The sequence below is a fragment of the Nyctereutes procyonoides genome, unplaced genomic scaffold (assembly GCF_905146905.1).
Source record: "Nyctereutes procyonoides isolate TBG_1078 unplaced genomic scaffold, NYPRO_anot_genome, whole genome shotgun sequence".
Classification (NCBI taxonomy): domain Eukaryota; kingdom Metazoa; phylum Chordata; class Mammalia; order Carnivora; family Canidae; genus Nyctereutes; species Nyctereutes procyonoides.
In genome coordinates, this window is record NW_026575140.1 from 11,615,326 (window position 1) to 11,642,003 (window position 26,678).

General features: G+C 40.8%; 1 protein-coding gene across 1 annotated transcript; it reads left to right on the forward strand.

Moving 5' to 3' along the window:
* Positions 1-553: 553 nt before the first annotated feature.
* Positions 554-12,989, forward strand: TAT (tyrosine aminotransferase). Its single transcript, XM_055304690.1, has 12 exons — positions 554-663; positions 1,266-1,512; positions 1,667-1,771; positions 4,598-4,665; positions 5,941-6,099; positions 6,499-6,637; positions 7,245-7,297; positions 8,478-8,630; positions 9,254-9,382; positions 9,713-9,796; positions 10,534-10,632; positions 11,794-12,989. The coding sequence occupies exons 2-12, from the start codon at positions 1,278-1,280 to the stop codon at positions 11,932-11,934; spliced, it is 1,365 nt and encodes a 454-aa protein (XP_055160665.1). The 5' UTR covers positions 554-663; positions 1,266-1,277; the 3' UTR covers positions 11,935-12,989.
* The last annotated feature ends 13,689 nt before the right edge of the window (positions 12,990-26,678 follow it).

Consider the following 26,678-nt stretch of genomic DNA (forward strand, 5'->3'; position numbering starts at 1 on the left):
AGGTTGCAGAACAAATTGTAGAACCTGATCCCTTCGGTGTTTTGAAAATCTATGAAATTATGTCTTTGTATCTATCTTGTATCTATGTATTTATCATATATCTACCTACCCACCTCCTACTCCATCTTGGTGAATGGATAGAAATGGCCAAATCATTACCACTGCCTATCCCCGGCAGTGAGAATAGGGCATATAGAGGTACAAGGAAGGACTCTCACTTTCTATTTTACACATTTTTGTACTGTAAACATTTTTTAATATGTTGTTTTATACCAAAAGAGATTTAATAAAAATTGCCAATTGTAATCATAACTATACCTCTGACAGCCCTCTCAAATGTCTCACAAAGTGCCCAGAAAGAGTTAACACCGAGAATTCCAGATGTTTGAAGTGAGGACAAACTCCTGATCTGGTGGTGGGGGTGGTGGAAGGGTTAGAAGTGAGAAGTAGCAGAAAGTGAAGAGGGGAGGGAAGGGAGGGCTGGCCACCCAGTTCTCACCCTAACCAATAGCACAAAAGTTCCAGGCCCAACGCCCATTTGTGCAGACTATTTCAGGAGTCAAGAATTGCATCTGAGGCCATTGTTGCTGTGACCTGGTAAAGAAGAATCAAGAGAGCTTCCAGGTTTATCTACTTGGAGGCTGTTTGTCCTTTAGTTAGAAGGTAAAATCTCAAGCCTCAGCTAATCTGGTGGTGGTGATTGGGATGTTTGCTTTTTTCTTTATGGTGTATTAACTTCTTTTTCCACAGAGCAGTAAGATACTTACGGGATAGGGCTTTATTTTTACTCATGACAAGATTAACATTAAATTTCTAACAATGTGGAATGGTTTTGCAGATAGAATGGTTTTGCAGAGGGCAAGATACAGTCTGTTGAAGCATTAGGGAGACTCTTGAGTAGTCTTCGCATTGAAAGGAGGCAACACATAGTCTTTGATGGTTTCATGATTTTCATGTCGTCTCCCCTCGGTTTCACTCAGAGCACTTTTATGGGCATTGGGTTTGCACACAACAAGTCTCACAGTAGATAAGGATGCAATGGGATGGTCTTTGCTAACATTATACAGTGGGTTCTTACTTTATTTTCTGTCTCAGGACAAAGTCTTAAAACTCCCCTCATTCACAAGAAAGCATGAGAAATGTAGCAAAACAGTGCAGTTTGGAAAAAGATGTCTAGTGAAATCACCCTGATATTTAGGTCCAAACATAGCCTCCCAGGATGGTGCTCTGTTCTTAGTGTCTCAGGGACATCCTTTTACCCATAGGCTTCGCTCGTGATGGACCCATATGTGATTGAGATGAACAGCAACAGCAACCTCCCCTCAGTCCTGGATGTGCATGTCAACATTGGTGGGAGAAGCTCCTTGCCAGGAAAAATGAAAAGCAGGAAGGCCAGATGGTCTGTGAGGCCTTCAGACATGTCTAACAAAACTTTCAACCCCATCCGGGCCATCGTGGACAGCTCGAAGGTGAAGCCAAATCCAAATAAAGCCACAATTGCTCTGTCTATTGGTGAGTTGGGGACACTATGGGGAGGGGCGATTGTTGTGTCTCTTATCCCCATCCTCACAACTGTTTGGAGAAGATAGGAGTAGAGGGGATGTCTGAGCACTGGGCCTAGAAGAGTAACATCTTGGTGGCTTTTTTTTTTCTCTCCCATGAAAAGGCGACCCTACTGTGTTCGGAAACCTGCCTACAGACCCTGAAGTTACACAGGCAATGAAAGATGCCCTGGACTCGGGGAAGTATAACGGCTATGCCCCCTCCATTGGTAAGCTTCTCCTGAGACTCCCTCTGGTGGCTTCAAAATCTTTAGTGTTCTTCTATTAGGAATAAATTTCTAGCAGTTCTCCCTTGCTTCCTTGATGCATGATTCCTAAAGAGAGGCTAAAATAAAATGGTCATTTGGATTTGGGGAGGTCTCAGAATGCACAAACACAGCCAGCAAAGTCCAGCTTTTTTCTTGGTCTTTTTGGCGCACCAGCCGCTCCTCTCTCGGCTCCCTTCACATACTTATTTCTCACATAGCACTCCTATCCTATCATTGCTAATTCTCATATGAAGGCCTTGAGGTTAGTTGCAGCTGCTTGTCTACTGAGTCCTCTAGGTCCTAAATTAATTTACTTATTGCACTATGTTAATAGCTTCTTGGCTTTATATCTCCTTCTTTATACATTCGACAGTTAACTATGGTTCTAATCACATTCAAATGCAGTCGTAACTGTCTCAGATTAAAGAGATAAAAATAAACTAGAATATAAAGAATAGGCTGGGGGATCCCTGGGTGGCGCAGCGGTTTGGCGCCTGCCTTTGGCCCAGGGCGCGATCCTGGAGACCCGGGATCGAATCCCACATCAGGCTCCCGGTGCATGGAGCCTGCTTCTCCCTCTGCCTGTGTCTCTGCCTCTCTCTCTCTCTCTCTGTGACTATCATAAATAAATAAAAAAAAATTAAAGAATAGGCTGTCTTCTTGAAGGTTAGAAAGTTGTTTCTGACAGAAAGAAAGTATTCTTATTTAGGTGTTTTTAAAATATATGTTTCAGATGTATAGCTTTATAATATGACAACTGTACATACTACAAAGTGATCACCACCAAAGGCCTGGTTACCATCCATCACCATACAGTTGACCCCTTCACCCATTTTGCCCATATCCTATTCTTACTTAGGTGTAACTGTCTCTATCTATTAAATATTTCCACATTAGACATTTTAATAAAATACATGATCCTTTGACTTTATTTCAGTGTTCCACACTGTCTATACTGTGAACCTAGCAACATGTTTTCTTTTTTAAAAATTATTTTTAAAAAATAAAAATTATTTTTATTTTTTATTTGAATATAATTGACACACAATATTACTTTAGTTTCAGGTGTTCAACATAGTGATTCAAAATGTCTATATGTTATGCTGTGCTCACTGAGAATGTAGCTACCATCTGTCACCATATGACGCTATGACAATATCATTGACTATATTCCCTTCGCTGTGCCTTTTATTCTCATGACTTACTCATTCTATAACTGGAAGCTGTATCTTCCTGTCCTGTTCACTCATTTTGTCCATCCTCCTACCCATCTCCCTTTGGCAAATATCAGTTTGTTCTCTGTGGGTCTAATTTTGCTTTTTTTGTTTGTTCATTCATTTGTTTTTTTAAATTCCACTTATAAGTGAAATCATGGAATTTGTCTCTCTCACTCTGACTTATTTCACTTAACATGATACTCTCTAGGTCCATCCATGTTGTTGCAAATGCAAAACCTAAGTACATATTTCTTTTTTCTTTTTTAAAAGATTTTATTTATTTGTTCATGAGAGACACAGAGAGAAAGGCAGAGACACAGGCAGAGTGAGAAGCAAGTTCCGTGCAGGGAGCCCGATGCGGAACTCGATCCTGGCATCCCAGGATCACGCCCTGAGCTGAAGGCAGACGCTCAACCACTGAGCCACCCAGGTGTCCCCTAAGTACATATTTCTAACATAGAATACAAATCCAGTTTTATGCTAAAATAGAATTTCAAAAACACTTCAAAGAGGTCTGAGGGACATAATTTTTAGGTTGATTATATATACAGATTCATAAAACAAAAATAAAAACAAAATAAGACCAAAAATAAAACAAGCTTATAACTTTTATCCCCAAAGTATTAGGGAACTGATTCAACCTGAAAAACCAGAACCAATTCTCCAATTGACAAATATTCAAGAATATGAACATTTCATGCTAATGGAAATATAGATCATAATATATATCTAGGAAAATGTTCTTCCTTATTAGTAATTAAGGAAGTGCTGATTTATATAACTTCAAGACATTTATCTTTAACTACCATGTGGAATATTGTGAAATATTGCATCTGGACTTTATGATTGAATGGAATCTTTTTGGAAAGCAATTTTGCAAAACATAATTTGTGTGATGCTGACTCTACTTCAAGGTCATAAGCCAACATTTGGAAATGTTGTCCAAGAATAGAATTTAAAAGAAAAAATTGTACAAAATCCCTAATCGGTATCTTATATGATCTAAAAAACTTAAAAGGGACCCAATGTATTGAATGCATTGATTATAACTTTTTTTAAAAAGATTTTATTTATATTATTTATGAGACACACACACAGAGAGAGAGGCACAGAGACAGAGGCAGAGGGAGAAGCAGGCTCCATGCAGGGAGCCCATGAAGGACTCAATCCTGGGACCACAAGATCACGACCTGGGCCGAAGGTAGATGCTCAACCACTGAGCCACCCAGGCATCCTGATTATAACTTCTCAAAAAACATAGTCCCTGGAAGGGATTAGGAATAATCTAAATCTTTCTGGTTTTATGAAAAATAAAACAATCACAGTAACCAAGATGGTGCAGAGTATTTCATAGTTTGGAAAGTTCTCCTTGTTATTATTCATACATTTGAACTTATTATAAAAATGTAAAACATAAAGTCAATCTCTCTTTTCTATTGTGGGTGAGAACTAACCTGAATAGAACTGTGCTCTAAGCAGGGTCAGAAGGTAGCTGGAAGCCCTCTGGACTCTAGGGCATAGTGGTCAGTTGCCAGATGCAAACTTCCGGCTCTTCCTTCCACTCTTTCAGGCTACTTATCCAGTCGGGAGGAGATTGCTTCGTATTACCACCGGCCCGAGGCACCCCTGGAAGCTAAGGTATGCCTTAGACAGTGTATCAGCTCTGAAACAGTATTGGGCAAACTGTACCTTTTTCCTCATTTCTATTTCACAAGGAATAAAGGGTCGCAGGGGTAGTAACAAAAGGTGTGGAGAATTTCCCTTTAGCAATTTGAGGACTTCTCATATAGTGAGGCCACTAATCCATGATCATATTTAATATTATAGTATGATAATGATGTTGCATACAACTTATGTGGTGTCCTGTCTTAAGGAGACTCAAAGAACTCAGAGGCTCCCCTATATTTGATTCTTTGCAAAAGATCATTAAAAAAATGTAATTTATAAACACCACATAAACAACATTTTTAAAATTTTACCAATAGAATCTTTCTTAAATTTGTAGCTTCCCTCATTCCCCTGAATTTCACTCAGTTGGGAAGATCGAGATGCTATGGCATATTGAATTGATGGTGGTGCCAAGTTTAAATGCCACTGTCCCTCTGTTGTCTACTGTGTGCGTTTGATATTTTTTAACAGAAGTGCCCTCAGTCTGCATTTCAGAGAAGAGTCAGGCTTCAAATTTCTGGTCAAAAATAAATAAATAACCAAGTGAAAAAGTCCAAGGTCATAATGATCTCTCATGGAAGCCTATGAGTCACAACTGGCATGTCTTTTTCAAAGTGATTTACTTCTTTTTAAAAAAAAAAAAAGATTTATTTATTTATCTGAGAGAGAGAGAGAGAGAGGGAGGGACAGAGGAAGAGGGAGAGAAAGAATCTCAAGCAGATTCCCTTCTGAGTGTGGAGCCTGACTCAGGGCTCAATCCCATGACCCTGAGATCATAGTGCAAGCTGAAATTAAGAGCCAGCTGCTTGGGGATCCCTGGGTGGTGCAGTGGTTTGGCACCTACCTTTGGCCCAGAGCGCGATCCTGGAGACCCGGGATCGAATCCCACGTCGGGCTCCCGGTGCATGGAGCCTGCTTCTCCCTCTGCCTATGTCTCTGCCTCCCTCTCTCTGTGACTATCATAAATAAATTTAAAAAAAAAATTTTTTTTAAAAAGAGCCAGCTGCTTAACTGAATGAGGTACCCCAAGTAATTTTTGTCTTTTAAGTGGTCAACATTTTCAAAATTTAGAAATGGACATACATAAATATATTAATTTCTTTCAATTTTGGCTTAGTACAGTCCTTACCACTTTACTGAGAACTTGGAAAGTAAGTTTATTATTGCTTCCCACTCACCTGACAATCTCTTTTCCCCTGTTGCTGTTGGAACCCCTAACAAACTAAACCTTTTATTTCTTCACAGGATGTCATTCTGACCAGTGGCTGCAGTCAGGCTATTGAACTTTGTTTAGCTGTATTGGCTAATCCAGGACAAAACATCCTAGTTCCGAGACCTGGTTTCTCTCTCTACAGGACTTTGGCTGAATCGATGGGAATTGAGGTCAAACTCTACAATTTATTGGTAAACAGCTTTTTAATTTAATTTAATTTAGTTTTTTAAAAAGATTTATTTATTCATTCAGAGAGAGCGAGAGAGAGGCAGAGACACAGGCAGAGGGAGAAGCAGGCTCCACACAGGAGGCCCGACGTGGGGACTCGATCCCGGGTCTCCAGGATCACACCCCGGGCTGCAGGCAGCGCTAAACCACTGCGCCACCAGGGCTGCCCAACTTTTTAATTTTAGACTCAAGTGCTCAATTACTACGTCATAAAAATATATGACCATTATCTTAGCACAGAAAGATCTGGAAGTGGGTGGTGGGATCAGAAACACATTTTATTATTTAGAAGACACTATTAGGTGAGTATTCCCCTTAAACTTTTCAGAATCATCTTAATCTCGCCCTTTCTCCCTCCCCAGCCAGAGAAGTCTTGGGAAATTGACTTGAAACAACTGGAATCTCTGATTGATGAAAAGACAGCTTGTCTCATTGTTAATAATCCATCAAACCCCTGTGGGTCAGTGTTCAGTAAAAGTCATCTCCAGAAAATTCTGGCTGGTAAGTGCATCAGTCCTCATTTGACAGGAGTAGATATGGGGATGGAATCCTTTATCTGTTTCCTGGAATGAGAAAAGAGTCAGTTCCTAGCTGAGGATGGAAATACAGGAGCTCCACTGGGGTCTCCAGTAAATAGTGTGCCACTGGAATGGTAGAAGTTGTCTACAAGGAGAAAAGGAAACATTTGCCTCATCCCCATATGTGGAAGTGAAGGTTTGAAATATCCATTGACTAAATGGCAGATTTAGGCTCTGTACCCTGGAAGAGTATAAGAAGAATTTATAGTTCTTAAAGAGGAAAACAGGGCATCCCTGGGTGGCTCAGCGGTTTAGCACCTGCCTTCGACCCAGGGCTTGGTCCTGAAGTCCTGGGATCGAGTCCCACATCGGGCTCCCTGCATGGAGCCTGGCTCACCCTCTGCCTATGTCTCTGCCTCTCTCTCTCTCTCTCTCTCTCTCTCTCTCTGTCTCTCATGAATAAATAAATAAAATCTTTAAAACACACAAACACACACACACAAACATGAAATGCAAAGTAAAATAAGTCCTGGTGAATATTAATTGCTAAGGCAATTCACCTTAAAAATGATTGTTTCTCTTATTTGCAGTGGCTGCAAGGCAGTGCGTCCCCATCTTAGCTGATGAGATCTATGGAGACATGGTAAGTCCTGGGCAGGGTATATCAATACAATAATCTCAATTCCAAATTATTTCACGGGGCCTTTAGAGGTGGCATCTAGAATAACCAGAAGTAATTCTTAATCATTTCAGTGCAGCAAATCAGTATCCCTCCAGTCTTTTTTTTTTTTAAGATTTATTTATTTATTCATGAGAGACACAGAGAGAAAGAGGCAGAGACGTAGGCAGAGGGAGAAGTAGTATCCCCATTGGGAGCCCAATGTGGGACTCAATCCTGGATCCTGAGATCACTCCCCGAGCAGAAAGCAGACACCCAACCGCTGAGCCACACAGGAGTCCCAGTATCCCTCCACTCTTAAAAGTATAAATAGATTAGGGCGCCTGGGTGGCTCAGTTGGTTAAGCATCTGACTCTTGATTTCAGCTCGGGTCGTGATCTTAAGGTTGTGAGATCTAGTCCCTGTATTGGGCTCTGTGTTGGTCGTGGAGCCTGGTTAAGATTCTCTCTCTCTCTCCCTCTGCTCCTGTTTCTCCCCTTAAAAAAGTACATATAGATCTGCGACCCCTTAGCCAGTTTTTTGAAGTCCAAAAAGCTATGAAAGTCTGATTATTTTTGAAATTCATTTGGTAGAAAAACCTGATTTAACGTGATAATAAAGATATTTGTAGATATTTTATGTGTCTCACAGATCCATATATTTGTCAAAAATGTAGGGAAAGGGAGAGAAAAACGTTAATATGCTTGATTAAAAGTGCTGTCCCACACTGCCCTTGGGAGTGTTACATAATATATGATACATGTGCTACATAACTTCTCCAAAATCCAAACAGTTCTGCATTCTGCAATAAATATGAGCCCAGGAATTTCAGACAACACGTTGTGGGCCTCTATTTTATTTTTAGATCTCTAATTCCAACAGGCATTCATTTCTTAGAGCAAGCTTCACTGAGTTGTACATATTCCCAGGCTAGGGTCAATGTCCTCATTGTAGGCTTCCTTTAATCCAGACCAAACACCAGGTTAAATGTTTTAGGATAGTCTCCTTTAAAGTCTGTTGGGCTCCCAGTCATGCTTCAGGGTAGAAATGAGCCCAGAAATGAGAAAGGCCCTCTCCCTAGTTTTACAATTTAAAGAGTGGGAGGCATGGGGTTTGGAGGAAAGTAAGCCAGAAGACAACTCTAACAAGCATCTCCTCTCCTCAGGTGTTTTCGGATTCCAAATTTGAGCCTCTGGCTACCCTGAGCAGCAATGTCCCCATCCTATCCTGTGGAGGGCTGGCCAAGCGCTGGTTGGTTCCTGGCTGGAGGTTGGGCTGGATCCTCATCCATGACCGAAGAGACATTTTTGGCAATGAGGTAAGAGCAATGTGGTGAAATGGTATGTCTAGTTGTGTGTGTGTGTGTGTGTGTGTGTGTGTATTATACTTTGTATACACAGTGGTTAGGAGGTGATTTTATTGTTGTAGAGTTGTTTTTTCCCTCTTTGTTTTTGGCCCTGTAGTTCTGAGTGCCTAGAAAGATGCCCTAAAGATGGTGCTAGTTATTCCTCTCCAGATCTCAGTTTTCTTATACCTGGTTCTGTGAAGAAGTTCCATCTGCTTCTAATTTTAGGATCACAAAAAAGGAAATTGTAGCTCTAATAATACCAAGTATTGTTTGCAGGCTTACAGTGTTCCAGTGCTTCAAAATATACTTTTTAATTTAATCCTCATAACAACCCCACAAGGCCAGGATTAGTATTATCTACATTTTATGGTTGAGAAAAATGAGGCACTGAGATGTTGTCTAATTTCCCCTGAGTCACACAGGAGGTGTGTGACAGAGCTGGGCAAAAACCCAGGTGGTCTGATCCACTAGGACCATCATTTCCCCAGAGTTTAAAAACCCAATGGGGAAAAAAAAAGGTCAGAACAAAAGTCCCCAAAGCTGGAATGCTTACGGAAGGCTAAATAATTAATACATTTGCTGGGGCACTTTAGATCCGAGATGGGCTGGTGAAGCTGAGTCAGAGGATCCTGGGGCCCTGCACCATCGTCCAGGGAGCTCTGAAAAGCATCCTGCGTCGCACCCCTCAGGAGTTCTACCACAATACTCTGAGCTTCCTGAAGGTAAGGGCAGCCTGTGGCCTTCCACTTTGGAAGTCTCGGGGAAAGCCACCAGTGGAATTAGGAATAATGGGTCCTCATTTCTGCAGCAATATTCCACTATGGGGCTTCCGGTGTTCCATTATGTGGCATCAGTGCAACCATCTACCCTTACATTTCTCTCATTGGCAATTCACTCTGCTCCTGGCCAAAGGCTTCAGGTGATAGGACTTTCTCGTTGACTCCTTATGCCAGCAGAGCAGACTTAAATTACCTGCCTTCAGTGTTGGCTCTATTTTTGGTTTTCTTTTACTTAAATCTGGATCCTTGACCTCTTTCTGCCTCCTCTTGTAGTCCAATGCTGATCTTTGCTATGGGGCTTTGGCTGCCATTCCTGGACTCCGGCCAGTCCGCCCTTCCGGGGCCATGTACCTCATGGTAAGTATGTGGGTGGCAAGCATTTGCTGTGGGGCAAGCAGAATCCAGTCTGCAGCACTCACGGAGACAACCAGCTAAGTTTCTGGGCCAGTTAGTTTAGGAATCACCTTGTTCTGAATTGTCCCACTAAAATGATTTAACCTCAGTGTTAAAAAAAAAAAAAAAAAGAACCCTCTTAAAATGACTTAATGCCTCAATTCAGAAAATCATTTTATGTGTAGATACAGGGAAGATATAAGACACAAATAAGAGGTTTTCCACATGATTGTACTTCTCAACTAGGAATGATACTGGTTCCCTAGAGGTGTTTGAGAATATATGGGAATTTTGTTTGCAGAATGACTTGGGGCGAGTGTGTGAGGGGATGCTATTGGCATTTTGTGCACTGGAGATACTAAATATTTTGCAATGGGTGGGATTGTTCCATGCAGTCAAGAATTGCCTGGCCCATAATGCTTATATTGCCTTTTTTAGAGAAACACTGGCATTCTGTTTGTAGCTCTCGTTTATCATGGTCCAGAAAGGATGCTTCAAAAAACTAAAATATTAATATAAATATATCCTCTCTTCCCTATGAAAAATTCCTTGAGCTCCTAAGTGTTAGAACTCTTAGCTACTAGTAGTAGAGTTCCAAGATATTTTTTTTAGAGCAGTCCCTACCTTAATTTATAGCTTAGGGAGTTGGCCTGTTTTTTCCCTCCTTCTGATAAGTTTGCCTCTCTCTGTTATTGGTATAGGTTGGAATTGAGATGGAACATTTCCCAGAATTTGAGAATGATGTGGAGTTCACAGAGCGGTTAGTTGCTGAGCAATCAGTCCACTGCCTCCCAGCCACAGTGAGTGTTTATGTCTCTCTCAGGACATTCTCAACCATTTCTAGAGCCTCAGGAGCTCTCCCTGAGCTGGTCTTTAACCTGATTTTTCTCATCTGCCAAGAAAATGTATTCTTATTTGATAAGATTTAAACTGATGTGTCTTGTGGCCTCTATTTAAAATTTGTTTCTCCTCCATCATTATCCCATCTGTACTGGGAAGAAAAGTTGTGGCCATACATTGTAGGTGAAGGGAAACAAGCTTGTCCCACAAGTTTTCCCACCCTCCAGCCCCCAAACCCCCCTGGAATGAAAGTCAGGTTGTTGTTGTTGTTGTTGTTTTTTTTTTTTTTTTTTTTTTTTAAGATTTTATTTGGAATGCCTGGGTGGCTCAGCAGTTGAGCAACTGCCTTTGGCTCAGGGTGTGATCCTGTAGTCCTGGGATTGAGTCCCACATCAGTAGGGAGTTTGCTTCTCCCTTTGCCTGTGTCTCTGCCTTTCTCTCTAAAATAAAAAAAAAAAAATATTTATTTGAGAGAGAGCGAGAGTAAGCCCAGAGGGAGAGGGAGAAGCAAACTCCCTACTGAGTTGACAGCCCGATATGGGGCTCGATCCCAGGACTCTGAGATCATGACCTGAGGTGAAGGCAGATGCTTAATGGACTGGGCCAGCCTAGATGCCCAAAGTCAAGGGTTTTTAAAGACAAAAGGGAATGCTTGTATATATTGTTTATAAGGAATTTTGATTGTTTGGTGACAGAAAACTAATCTTGGCTAAATATAATTGGTTACTAAGACTATCACTGAGCAGTCTCTTACTATAGCAAGTTGCAGTAAAAAGTAACTAAGGAGTCCTTGTAAGATTTGTGGTTTGGCCTCGTTCAAAAGTTCATAGTTTCACTGGTGAAGAGGTGCATACAGTCCATCTCCTTAATGACCTCCTCCTGGCTCCATTTTAAAACCTCGTGACATTAAAAAACAAACAAACAAAAACAAAAACAAAAACAAAAACACCTTGTGACCTAAGTGACACCATTTCATTTCACCTTCCACAGTGTAACTGAGTAAACTGATAGCTCTGAATAAATGACATCGCTGCTTCTTGCTGATTAGGACCCTGGTCATTTTAGGGGAGTTTAGTACCAGATTCAATTGCTATGAGAATAATGGGCTCTTATTTTTGCAGTGCTTCGAGTACCCGAATTTCTTCCGAGTGGTAATCACAGTCCCCAAAGTGATGATGCTGGAGGCCTGTAGCCGGATCCAGGAGTTCTGCGAGCTGCACTACCATTGTGCTGAAGGGAGCCAGGAGGAGTGTGACAAATAGGCCCAAGTCCATTCTCTTGAGTAGGCGCCCCATCTGGGGAGGGCTGGACTAGGCCTTGCTCTTGTTCCTTAAGAGGAATCAGGCACCCCTACTGGGAGAGGGGCCTCGAAAGCACATCAAGGGTTCAGAATGGCTCGTGCTTTCCCCTAGCTATGTCCACATACACACTCTGAATCCCAGATTCTCCTCTCACTCTGCTCTGGAGTGACTCACTCATTCCTGAATATGTCCCCTCCTATATGACTTCCTCCTTTTCTCCTGAGAGTACGAGGTGAGCAAAATTTACTAGAAAGTGGAAGAGACAAGAAAAGTTAAAGCTCATGATGAGAGAAAAAAAGAGATTGAGAAAATTTGTGTCCCCAAACATTTCCTCATATTATATCAGTAAGAACACACTCTCCAGTCAGGACTAAGGCCCAATTCTGTTACTGCTTCACTTCAGGTATATACCTCGCTTTATGCAATAGAACTATAACGAAAGACGTTGGGAACACATATATTTGGTTAATTGGATTTTAAACACATTAGCAAAATTTGCTGATTTGAAGGATCCCTTACAGAAACCTTCTCATTGATTTTTTTTGAAGAATGATTGATTACATGGGGCACCTGGCTGGCTCAGTCCATACGTGTGAGTCGTGATCTTGGGGTCATGAGTTTGACCCCTTTGGGTGCAGAGATTACATACACACATACATACATAAATAGAATTATTGATTGTAAAGGTAATCAATGGACTTTCTAAATTTAGATATGTGTACATCAGGATTACTTAAAATGAAGGCACATCTATACTTAAAAAAAAAAAAAAAAAGGAGGAATCATAGGACCTTCCAGAAATACTGTGGTATAAGGTCCAGAAATATCCTATCATTTTTATGGAATCATTGCTTTTGCTGTAATGTTGATATTGATTTATTGATATATATATTATATTATCTTTTCATATGTTTTCTAAGAAACATTTGTATTGACAAGATCCTTTATTTTGCCAAGGGCATAAATTATTGTTTTTCTTCTTTTTTTAAAAAAAATAAATTTTACTAAGTATGCTCTTTTGTGGTGTGGTTTTTCTCCTCTGTGGGGAATTCATATTTCCAGGTGCTGTTCATTGTTCAGTCTGATTGATGCTTCATTTATTTCTTTGTCCATGTACTGACTTTTGGAGCTATTTAAGAAACACTATTCCTAAAACATTTTATTTGGGAGTTCAACTTCTGGCTTCCTACTTTACAAACAAGGCAAACTAAGAAGTTTATTATCATAAACCTCTGGCCTTTGACTTCACACTTTCAACTCTTTGGAATTTCAAAAAAAAAAAAAAAAAAAAAGGAATTTCCAATCTCTGGTCCCAAATTCCTGTGCTCTGGATCCACTAACCACTCATTAGTGAATGAAACTGAATGGGTTCAGTTGACCCAGGAAATGAGAGGTATCAAATATCTTTCATTAGGGGCCTTTTGCCTGCATATCCTCTTAGGCACAGTTGACTAGTTTTTCCCTCACAACTTCCCTTAGAGGAAAGCATCAAGTTATCTTGCGAGGTTGGGAGGAGGAGCATACCATCTTCAGTTTGGAGATTAGTCACTAAGAGAAATTTTCCTTATCTATAGAAGAGAAACATCAGGTCTCAACCCTGCCAGTCACACCCACTTAGTTTCCTTTACAAAAATAAACATCGAATGTCCGCATGGAGTGAGTTCCCACTAAAATTTACGTTTTAATTTTCTTTGGCAAATCCAGAGGGAACATAGAACAATTGAGATGATAAAGATTTGTTTCCTGTATGCCATCAATGCCAAGAATTTTCCCAAAGTGCCTTTTCCCCTATACCTCCTTGGCCCCAACCCCTGAAAGATCTCCGTCCAGAAATCCACAGGAACACTTGGTGGTTTACACAAGACATTTGATCTTAACATGTACATATAATTCTATCCAGCTTTACTGAATTCTACTCAGACTTCTTAAACATCCGAATTTCATGTCTATGTTTTGATAAAGGAGTCAAGGAAATACTCAAACATTAATAATAATAATAATAATAATAATAATAATACATGCACACAGCACATTTCAAAAGATGCAAACGAACAAAACCCAGAAACATTCCTCATGCCTGTCCTCCGGCCTCCCAGACGCTTGTCCCCTGATGTGCCCAGTTAGCAGTTGCTGGTCCCTTCTTGGAGATTCTTCTGTGCATCCGTAAACGTGTGTGTGTGTGTGTGTGTGTGTGTGTTTTCCTTTTTTTCCTTTTTCAAAGTAACTATGACCCAGCTTTATAATTCAGCTTTCTATGGAAGACAAAGAAATTATATTTCTGAGGCGTCCATCACCTCCTGGGTGTTTCCAGATAAAAAGAACCCCAGGGCCGGGCTGCTTGCAAACAAGATTAAAATCCCCCACGGAGAGAGCTCGACGCTTCGCGGGCAGCAGCGGCAGGAGAGGGGGTGGCGTCTGAGCGTCCCCGAGAAAGCAATGCGTTCAAGTCTGTGCATTCACCCTTCTTTCTAAGCCAGAGCACCGCCCACCAGGTAACTGGCCAGTATCCCACGGCTGGTACCAGCCTGCCTCCCACCCCAGCCCCCGGGAGCCCTCAACGCCCAGGCAGCGGGCGGGAGCAAAGCCGAAAGCCGAGAGAGGAGAAGCTACGGCTGCGCAGGCGCTGATGCAAGGGCGGGCGGTGGGGGAGGGGGGGGAGGCGGCCGTGCAGCCCCGGGCGCATGCGCGGTCCCGGGCGCCGAAGGGCCGCTCAGGGCGCAGGCGCAGAACGCGAGCAGCCGCCGAGCCTCGCTCTAGGTGGCAGGTGCTGGGTTTTCCTCAGTTGAGGAGGTTTCCGTTCTGTTGCCTCCTCCAGCTTCATTCTCGGACCCGCACCCTGTGGAGAGGTTCTCTTCCTCGTTTGCCCGCTGTCTGGGCCACATGTGGCAGGACGCTTCCCGGAAGCTGACACATCCCTAGGTATTGTAAACACCTGTTAAATAAGTGAACTGCACGTTTTTCTTTTCCTCACCCTGGGCCGCCCCAGCGAGTCCGATGAGAAGCAGAAACAGGGATTCCCGGTAGCTGTTATTAGCTGACGGCAAATGTGTGGTCCCTGGAACTTTTTCCCCCCAAAGAATGGTGTCCTTAATGATCCCGAGCACCTGGCTTGTATGTTTGGATCTCTACTTGGGCAGGAAAATGAATCCACCGCTAGGCTCCGCACACTATCCATATTACTACCAGAAGGGCTGTATGTTAAGTACCCTAAAGGTCGACCTGAATTCCCGGTGCCTCTTATTCACGCTCATTTATTTTAAACAACTTGGGTATGTTTACAAGCAAGTTTCATAGGGTTTCCTAGAACCTACAAATCTGCGTGGTTTCCGTGGGTCAGATTGTTACACAGCACCTTCCAAAGAAGCAGACACTCTCCGACATTAGAATTGAGGTATATGGGATCCCGGGGTGGCGCAGCGGTTTAGCGCCGGCCTTTGGCCCAGGGCGTGATCCTGGAGTCCTGGGATCGAGTCCCACGTCGGGCTCCCTGCGTGGAGCCTGCTTCTCCCTCTGCCTGCGTCTCTGCCTCTCTCCCTGTCAGTCATGAATAAATTTAAAAAAAAAAAGTGTATCATGTGGGAGATGATGCTATTTCTGCTAAGGAAACAATGAGATGAACTAGCAAGTATGTCTTAATTTTTGTCAGTGTTTCAAGCATGGGAAAGAATTCTTGCTCTTTGAGACGGCTACTCATTTGGTAACTGAAATGCAAAGTACTTTTTGGAATTCAAGGGAGGTAGGTTATTTCTTATTTAAAAAATAAATTCTCAGGAGTTCTTACTTTGGCCGCACACATACTAAAATTGAAACAATACAGAGATGAGCATGGTATTAGCAGTGCAAATTCAACAGCACCTTAAAAGGATTATACACCGGGGCGCCTGGGTGGCTCAGCAGTTAAGTGTCTGCCTTCAGCCCAGGGCGTGATCCTGGAGTCCCGGGATCGAGTCCCGCTTTCGGCTCCCTTCATGGAGCCTGCTTCTCCCTCTGCCTATGTCTCTACCTCTCTTTCATGAATAAATAAATCTTAAAAATAGATAAATAAAAGGATTATACACCATTTGGTCATGGGATTAATTCCAGAAATCCAAGAATCTTACAACATAAGAAAATCAATCAACGTAATACACAACCACGACGAAATGAAGGGCAAAACAACACATCATAGATGCAGACAAAGCATTTGACAATATTCTACATTCTATTCTAAAAACACTCAAGCTAGAAATAGAAAAAAATGACCTCAACGTATTATAGGCCATCCATGAAAATCCATTGCTAACATCATAATAGTGAAAGGCTGAAAGCCTTTCCAAGGATGCCCACTCTCACCAGTTCTACAGTTGTATTCAACACCATATTGGAAGTCCTAGCCAGAGCATATAGGAAAGAAAAAGAAATAAAAGGCATCCAAATTAGAAAAGAAGCAGTAAAATTATCTCTATTATTAGATGACATGATCTTATAGATAGAAAACCCTAAATAGTCCATGAGAAAACTAAAGCATATCAACTATACATCAACAAAAAAAATAATAAAAATTAAAAAAAGCAAAATTCATCAAAAAAAAAAAAAACCAACCTAGTACAACTAACAATTGAATTCAGCAAAGCTGCAAGATTCAAAATCAATACAAATCAGTTTTGTTTCTGTATATTAACAACAATCTGAAAAGGACATCAAGAGACTCATTTAGCATCAAAAAGAATAAAATACTTGGAAATAAACCTAACCAAGAAGATGAAAAGTGAAAAGATGCTCAATATTACTATTCATCAGAGAAATGCAAAACAAAACCACAATGAGCTATCATCTCATGCCCATTAGGATGATTATAAAGAAAGGAAGGGAGGGAGGGAGGGAGGAAGGAGGAAAGAAGAGAAAGAAAGGAAAAGAAAAGTGCTGGAAAGGATATGAAGAAATTGGAACCATTGTCCACTGTTGGTAAGAATGTAAAATGGTACAGCCACCATGGAAAACATTATGGCAGTTTCTCAAAAAATTAGAAATGGAACTACCATATGATCCAGCAATACTACTTCAGAGTATATATCCAAAATTGAAAGCAGGATATCAAAGAGATATTTGTAAATCTATGTTCATAACAGCATTATTCACAAGAGTCAAGAGGTGGAAGCAATCCAGATGTTCACTGATGATTGAATGAATAAACAAAAGGTGGTGTATACATGCAACAGAAAACTATTCAGCCTTAAAAAAGGAAGGAAATGCTATAACATGGATAAACCTTGAGAATATTATGTGAAATGAAATAAGCCAGTCACGAAATGACAAAGAATTTATGATTCCACTTCTACGAGGTATCTAAAGTAGTCAGTTTCACAGAATCAAAGTAAAATGGTGATTACCAGGCATCTTGTTTTGTAGGTATAGAGTTCATATTTGCAAGATGAAAAAGTTGTGGAGATTTCTTTTACAACAATGTGAATATACTAAACATTACTGAACTGTACACTTATGCTTAGTTAAGGTGGTAAATTTTATGCTGTTTCTTTTCTATCTAATAAAAAAAAAGTAGATCCTAAGAGTTCTCATCATACGGAAGGAAACAATTTTTTTTCTTGTTTGCTGTATCTATATGAGATGATGGATGTTAACTTACTGTAGAAATCATTTCACAATATGTATCTTATGCTGTACCCCTTAAACTTACATAGTGCTATACGTCAATCATATCTCAATTAAACTGGAAAAAAAATTGAAAGCACAAAAATGTAGTTTTTTTGTCTGTTTTATTTTCTTATATATGCTCAGTGCCCTGAACAGCCTCTGACACATAATAGGTACTCAAACCATATTGGATGAATGAATGAATGAAAAATACAAAGACTAATGTTTTGCCATTACTTTTTATCTTCTTGTTAAGTAAACTTGTTAAGTGGTTACTTAACACTTGTTAAGTGGTTCAACCACTGAGCCACCCAGGTGATCACTGATCTGACATTTTATAATAGAAGTAGACAAAGCGGGAATCCCTAGGTGGCTCAGCAGTTTGGCACCTGCCTTTGGCCCAGGGCATGATCCTGGAGTCCCAGGATCCCATGTCGGGCTCCCTGCATGGAGCCTGCTTCTCCCTCTGCCTGTGTCTCTGCCTCTCTCTCCTCTGTGTCTTTCATGAATAAATAAATAAAATCTTAAAAAAAAAAAGAAGAAGAAGAAGTAGACTGTCAGTTTGGCTTCCACAATTGGAAGATAAGAAATTTCCAGTGTAATTTACATGCTACACTACTCCTCTTTAAGAACTTTGGTTCAGGGATGCCTGGGTGGCTCAGTGGTTGAGTGTCTGCCTTTGGCTCAGGTTGTGATCCCAGAGTCCTGGGATCAAGTCCCACATCAGGCTCCCCATAGGGAGCCTGCTTCTCCCTCTTCCTATATCTCTACCTCTCTCATGAATAAATAAAACCTGTAAAAAAAAAAAGAATTTTGGTTCATGTGTTCTCTAAATAATTTTGAGTTCTGACTTTGAAATTTTTAAACACATATAAAGTATAATTAACACCCATACACTCGTCATCCATTATCAAGACTGCCGTATTTCTTTTTTCCTGCTTGCTGCCTTTGTTGAAGGATTATAAAGTAAATCCTGGGCATGTGTTGTTTTCCCTCAAACTCCTGGTATGCATCTCCAAAACCATAATTGCTTAGTCACAGTGATGCATTAAACCAATAATTAGATCTCTTCAGTTGTCTTCAAAATGTCTTTTATAGTTGGTTAATTAAAATTAGGATCCAAACAAGGTTCAAATTTACTTTTAGTTCTCTTAAATCTCTTTTAATCTTTTCATGCCATTGACTTGTTGCAGAAATTGTTGTCCTGTGAAATGTCCTACACTCATTTTAAGTGTGTTTGTTTGCTTCCTTGTGCTGTCATTTAACTCATTCTTCTAAACCCCAGATGTCCATTAAATGGAATTTTAACTCTAGAACATGCATTTTCAAAGGAATGATATTAGAAAATTTACATCATTCCTTTTCTCTCTCAATCTTGTATTTCGAGTCCATGTTTGCCCCCAATTTTATGTTAATGTAGTCCTTTATTATCGCCGAAGGTGTTGTATTGATCATATTTCTCTTCAACAAAAATATAGACTGAAATGGCAGACTGCTAGATATCCTAACACCCATTTCTCCTCTTTTTCGGTAGTAAAATACCTGGACAGGACCCCCGTTTCATGTGAATTTCTCAACTTGGGGTCCCAGACTATTCAGATAATTTGAACATCAAGCCCATGTGAAGGAACACTCATGGTTACAGATTCTCAGGGGGAGAGGTTTTTTTTTTTCCTTCCCAGAACCCAGATCAAGGAAGATTTCTTTTGAATCCATCTTTTCATTCATGCTTAGTATTTGGAGGGTCCTGACTTTGTGCACAGTCTAAATTTTAACTCCCTGCCTTACATGGGCCTAAGGTCTCCCCTCCTAGTATTAAAATCCAAACCCTTGGGTTGCTGAGCTAGTACCAGTGTTAAGTGTACTCTTATTGTCCTGCTTTTCAGTTCCTCTTTACCTGTGTGCCTTGGGAGATTCCCTTATTGTCTTGCAAGTTTAGCTCTAATCTGAAAATGTTTGTTAGAGTTGATCCAGCATATCTAGGTGTTTTGAAGGCAAAACATTTTCATATGTTATCTAGTTTCTGATATGGCTCTAGAAACTCCCATACTCGTAGCTCCCTCTAATCTGATGCTTCCTCCTTCCATTCTTTCACCCTGGAATCCTTATTCCAATGCAGATAAAATTCCTGGTCATTCCCAGATTCTTTAGAATGTTCCTTTACCTCTTTGCCTTAACTGTAACTTGGCTGTTCCCCCAGAGACACTGCCATGCCTAGAGCCAATTCAAACTATCTCTCTGAGAGAGTCCTGTGATAACCATCCTTTTTTTTTTAATTTTTTTAAATTTATTTATTTATGATAGTCACACACACACACAGAGAGAGAGGCAGAGACACAGGCAGAGGGAGAAGCAGGCTCCATGCACCGGGAGCCCGATATGGGATTCGATCCCGGGTCTCCAGGATTGCGCCCTGAGCCAAAGGCAGGCGCCAAACCGCTGCGCCACCCAGGGATCCCAACCATCCTTCTTTAAAATAAAGGCTATATTATTTTATACCCTTTCTGTGCACTTTCCTTTGTTTACTTAGGACCTTGAGACGTGGGACATTTCAACATTCCTGTGACTAATACCCTAACTTCCAGGCCTCCTGCTGGTCTTAAACTGGAGAAGCTATAAATCCTACCCCAGGGATGCCTGGGTGGCTCAGTGGTTGAGCATCTGCCTTTGGCTCAGGTAGTGATCCTGGGGTCCTGGGATTGGGTCCCACATTAGGATCCCCACAGAGAGCCTGCTTCTCCCTCTGCCTATGTCTCTGCCTCTTTCTCTGTGTCTATCATGAATAAACAAATATAATCTTTTAAAAATCCCTTTGTTTTAAAATATATCATTAATGATACAATTACAAATCATACACCCCTGGGGGGCACCTGGCTGGCTCAGTCAGTAGAGCTTGTGACTCTTGATCTCAGGGTTGTGAGTTTGAACCTCACATTGGGTGCAGAGACTACTTACAAATAAAATCTTAAAGAAAAAATCATCAGGACACCTGGGTGGCTCAGCGGTTGAGTGTCTGCCTTTGGGCTCAGGGCATGATCCTGGAGTCCCAGGATGGAGTCCCACATCGGGCCCCCTGCATGGAGCCTGCTTCTCCCTTTGCTGGTGTCTCTGCCTCTCTCACTCTCAGTGTCTCTCATGAATAAATAAATCTTAAAAAAAAAAAAACAAACATATACCCTTGAATAGACATTTCTCGAAAAAAATATGCAGTGGCCAACAATTTTATAAAAAGATGACTGACATCATCATTGGTCATTAAGGAAATGCAAGTCAAAACACAGTATAATATCACTTCTCATCCACTGAGATGACTTGTAACAAAAACAAACAATAAAGTAACAAGTGTTGGCATGGCCATGGAGAAATAGGAACTCTTGTTTGTTGGTGGTGGGAATGCAAAATGGTATAGTTTTTTTTTTTTCAAAGAGAATGAACGTATTTATTGTTCCTAAAATAATTTTGCCAGTTTTACATATTACATAGTCACAGGATTAGAATGTAAAACCAAGTAGCAGATGAAATTAAGATACCATGTCCATTTAGCCCATACTCAACACACTGAGAAACGCCATCTACAACACAGATTTTTCATCTGGCTAATGCTCTCATAAAATGATGCATATTTCAAAGTAACAAATGTTCATTTCTTTGTATTGCCAACAAGCCAGAAAATCCACCCATTTCCAACAGCAGACTGAAATAAGATCTCCACAGAGGAAAAAGAAAAAACAAAACACAAAAAAAACAAAAGAACCTGTTACTGAAAATACATCATGTGCCACACCTTAGGCTACAGACTTTTCTCATATGCCATCTAATTTAAGGCATGCTTAATTTAAGCTGCTTCTATTTTTACAAAATTCGGGGTAAAGAATAGCTCATGTTGTTTCTACTATAACAGCCTAAATAAGCAAGACAAAAATTAACAAACTAATTACAAAGATGCTTCAGGACCACTTTCAAGCAGAAGTGTTGAAACATGTAAAACCAGTTAGCTAATTTCTTATGACATAGAGGCATTTAAGTGATCATATGAAGACAACGTTTTCTTTCCTGGCTTTTAGCTAATTATAGGGGAAAAACACACTTTGTAAAAAATTTATTTTAGGTGAAATAATCCTAAAGCCTCTTAGAGTGAATACTATATAGAACTATGTTTCAAAGAACATTTTAACCTCAATATATCAATATTTTCATAATATGACCAATTCTATAATTTTATACAGGTGTTTGCAACTTTTTTCCTAGTTTAACCTACTGTTGAAAATAGCATACATACAAAAAGTGTATGAATCATGATTCTAACAGGGTAGAAGTTTTCATATGATGCATATAAATCGAAAAAACAGAAATTACTAGCATCCACTAACATCCCTTGTGCTCTAACACCAGAGATGAGTTTTGCCTTCACAGATGTTTTTTAATCTAGCAAAGCTCTGATAAATTTGTTGTGACCTTTACTGAAGTATTCATTTCATTTCTGCTAGCTCTTCCATTTCTTCACTGAAGAGACAAGATTATCCCCTGCGATCAAGGAAAGTGAACCACCAGAGCTTTAGATCTGTTGCTTAGAAGTTTCTCGATATCCCTGGCTGCAGTTTCCACCAGCTGTCGTGCATTATTTGGTTCCACAGTATACACATCATGATACTTTTCATAAATATCAACAAGCTGATTGACTCCACTTGCTGTCTTTGCCAGTGTGGCAAGATCTTCTTGCATCTTCTCCACCCATGACTTGATAGTGACGGCAGAAGGTAAGGGCTCCGCGGCGGCGGACCGGACCAGCGCCGCCTGCACGAGCGCCAGCGCCAGCGCCAGGGCCAGCAGGCGCCCTGCAGCCAAGCTCGCGGTGAGTGGGGGGCCCGCGGGGCGCGGGGCGCGGGGGCGGGGGGCGGGCTGACCCTCTAGCGCGTGGCTCTGGCTCCGGCTCCTGCTCCTGCTCCGCGCCGCGGCCGCTGCGCCTCCGCCTCCATCAGCGGAGACTCGCGAACAGAGGCGGCGAGTCCGCCGGCGCCCGCGCTCGCCAGTCCCAAAATGGTATAGTTGCTATGGAAAACAATCTATTGATTCTCGGAAAGATAAACATACAACTATAGCTGTTCTACTTGCAGGTTTATATATATATATCCATAATCATACAGAATCATAATCCAATATACTTTTCACCTAATTTTCCCCTACAATAAAAACATCTTGCAAAGCTGCAATACAACATCACAAACAGGATATTAACACTAATACAGTCAAAATACACGCAATTTTCATCACGTTTCATCACTCCTATGTGCCATTTTAAAAATATTGAAGATGCATGAGAAGTATATTGGATCCTTCTGTGTTATTTCTCTTAACTGTTTGTGAATCTACAATCTAATTATCTTTAAAAATTAATTACAAAAATATCATACCAGCCAAAATCAGTTTCATTAGAAAATATAGAACATGAACTCATGAAAATTGGAAATGACATTTTTCCAGGCTTTTTGATTTAATTTTTTGAATAGGTGATATAGTCATAAAGGTCAGAAAATTTCAAGTATAAAGAGTCATACAGTAAAAGTTGTCCTTTCATCCTTATTCCTCATCTCCAATCCAACCTGCTTTATTCCTTATGGGGTCACTGCTTTTAGTGTCTCATGTATTCTCCATGGTGTGTAGGTGTATACAAACACATTCGAATATAGATTTATATATTCTTCCCTTAATATAAAAGATAGCATGAAAAAAATATAAAAGCATGAATCAGGATCTTGTGCTTTGATTTTTTTTCTTTAAAAATATATATATGTGGGACACCTGGGTGACTCAGCAGTTAAGCGTCTGCCTTCAGCTCAGGGCATGATCCCAGAGTCCTTGGATGAGTCCCACATCGGGCTCCCTGCAGGGAGCCTGCTTCTCCCCTTGCCTATATCTCTTCCTCTATCTCTGTGCCTCTCATGAACAAATAAATAAAATCTTCTAAAAATTTTTTAAAAATACATATTTGTGTATAAGTATATAATGTATAATGTAATGTACAATATATAAAATATATATTATATGAATTGGGGAGCTCTCCATATATGTGCACAGAGAAATTTCTCTCTCTCTCTTCTGCTACATAGTATTCCATAGTATGATTATACCATAATTATTGCCCATAAATTTTGCACATCACTAAGGGATTAGCTAATAAATAAGTTAATTGCTTATTTGGAGGATACCAGGAGAGAAGCCCAGCGATAGAGCAACTTTCCCCATGAAGCAATGGCAGCAGATGTGGAGGCTACCAGAGGTTTACCTGGAGGGTGAATGGTAGAGCCCACCAGGTGGAGAAGAACATCAACCATCCTCCAACTTCTAGTGAAACCATCCTCCAACACTAGTGAAACACTTCTGCCATTGGTGGCAGAAGGCAGCACTTGTAGAAGTAGTGAGAATGACACTAAAGCTTTTCTCCAGCCCACCACTTCTCCCTCAGGCTCCTCACTCAACCTTCTCCCTTCCACAGCTACCTTCCAGTATTTCTGTCTCAGCTGCCTTCTCTTTAAGAACCATCCAATTCCAGGGAATTGGAATTAACTTCTAACTCCTCCCTTTCTGAGGCCATCTTACCCTTATTTCAGTAACTATAAGTTGATGACTCCCAAATGAACATTTCAGTCTAGACTTCTGAACTTCAGACTTGCACATCCAACTCCCTCTTCCCATCCACTTGGAGACCTAAGAAATACATCAATTCCTCAATTCCACTCGTATCTTCCCAAATCTGGCCTTCTTCCACTGTTCCCTCTTTCAGAAAATGGCATCTCTATCCAACTGCACAATCTAGAAACCTAAGAAACTCTTCAACACCTCCTTCATTTGCATTTCCCTATATACTTCCAATTATCCCTTAGATCTGGCCTCTTCCATCTTTGCAGACTGCTCACTCTAATCCAAATTACCACCGGCTACTATAATCTCTTAACTGGTCTAACAACATCTATTCTGCTCCACTATCCTCTCAACATTGCAGCTGAAGTCTAGTTGTTGTCTTTTAACCTGAAATCTGATTTTGTCATCTGCTTAAATAATAACTTTCCATCGCTTTTATTTTATTACTTTTTGATTTTGTTGTCTTTTTAAAAATTTAAATTCAATTAATTCACGTATAATGTATTATTGGTTTCAGAAGTAGAGATCAGTGATTCATCAGTCTTATATAACACCTAGTTCTCATTACATCATGTGCCCTCCTTAATGTCCATTACCCAGTTGCTGCATCTCCCCACCCCTCTCCCTTGCAGTGACCCTCAGTTTGTTTCCTTTAATTATGAATCTCTTATAGTTTGTCTCCCTCTCTGATTTCATCTTTATTTGCCATAAATTTTTATTTTTATTTTTTCCTCTTTTTTTGTTTCTTAAGTTTCACATATGAGTGAGATCATATGGTAATTGTCCTTCTTTGACTGACTTATTTCACTGAGCATAATATCCTCTAGTTCCATCCATGTTGTTGCAAAGGGCAAGATTTCATTTTTTGATGGTTGTGTAGTAGTCCATTGTGTGTATGTGTGTGTGTGTTATATAATATATATATTATATATATATATATATATATATATATATATATATATATATATACACCATATCTTCTTTATCCATTCATCTGTCAATGGACATCTGGGCTCTCTCCATAGTTTGGCTATTGTGGACATCGCTGCTATAAACATTGGGGTGTGGATGCCCCTTTGGATCACTACATTTTTATCTTTGGTGTAAATACCCATTAGTGTAATTGCTGGGTAGTAGGGTAGCTCTATTTTCTTCTTTTCTTTTTAAGATTATTTATTTATTTATTCATGAGACACACACACACACACACACACACACACACAGAGGCAGAGACACAGGCAGAGGGAGAAGCAGGCTCCATGCGGGGAGCCTGACCTGGGACTCCCTCCCAGGTCTCCAGGATCAGGCCCTGGGCTGAAGGTGGCGCTAAACCGCTGAGCCACTGGGGCTGCCCAGGTAGCTCTATTTTCAACTTTTTTGAAGAACTACATACTGTTTTCCAGAGTGGCTGCACCAATTTGCATTCCCTCCAACAGTGTATGAGGGTTCTACTTTCTCCACATCCTCACCAACATCTGTCATTTCCTGATTTGTTCATTTTCTCCATTCTGACTGGTGTGAGATGGGATCTCATTGTGGTTTTGGTATGTATTTCCCTGATGCTGAGTGATATTGAGCATTTATTTCATGTGTCTGTTGGCCATTTTTTAAAAGATTTTATTTATTTATTCATGAGAGACACAGAAAAAGAGGCAGAGACACAGGCTGAGGGAGAAGCAGGTTCCATGCAGGGATCCTGATGCGGGACTTGCTCCGGGGACTCCAGGATCATGCCCTGGGCCGAAGGCAGGCACTAAACCGCTGAGCCACCCAGGGATCCCCTCTGTTGGCCTTTTGTATGTCTTCTTTGGAGAAGTGTCTGTCATGTCTTCTGCCCATTTCTTGATTGGATTATTTTTTCTTTGGGTGTTGAGTTTGATAAGTTCTTTTTTTTTAATTTTTTTATTTTTTTATGAGAGAGAGAGAGAGAGAGAGAGAGAGGCAGAGACACAGGCAGAGGGAGAAGCAGGCTCCACGCACCGGGAGCCCGACGTGGGATTCGATCCCGGGTCTCCAGGATCGCGCCCTGGGCCAAAGGCAGGCGCCAAACCACTGCGCCACCCAGGGATCCCGAGTTTGATAAGTTCTTTATAGATTTTGGATAGTAGTCCTTTAGCTGATATGTCATTTGCACACATCTTCTTCCATTCTGTTGGTTGTCTTTTGGTTTTATCAATTTCCATTGCTTTAAAGATCAAACAGAATCCCTGGCAAGGGGATGCCTGGGTGGCTCAGTGGTTGAGCCTCTGCCTTTGGCTCAGAGCATGTTCCCGGGTCCAGGGATTGAGTTCCACATCAGGCTCCCTGTGAGGAGCCTGCTTCTCTCTCTGTCTGTCTCTGCCTCTATCTGTATCTATCATGAATAAATAAATACAAAAAATCTAAAAAAAAAAAAAAAAAGAATACCTGGCATGGCCTTTGGGGTCCTATGTTGT

Bases quoted from the DNA above. Each gene is read 5' to 3' on its own strand.
- TAT (XM_055304690.1), top strand. From the start codon at position 1,278: ATGGACCCATATGTGATTGAGATGAACAGCAACAGCAACCTCCCCTCA. The intron at 1,772-4,597 runs GTAAGCTTCTCC...CCACTCTTTCAG, and splicing joins CGGCTATGCCCCCTCCATTG to GCTACTTATCCAGTCGGGAG. The intron at 9,383-9,712 runs GTAAGGGCAGCC...CTCCTCTTGTAG, and splicing joins ATACTCTGAGCTTCCTGAAG to TCCAATGCTGATCTTTGCTA.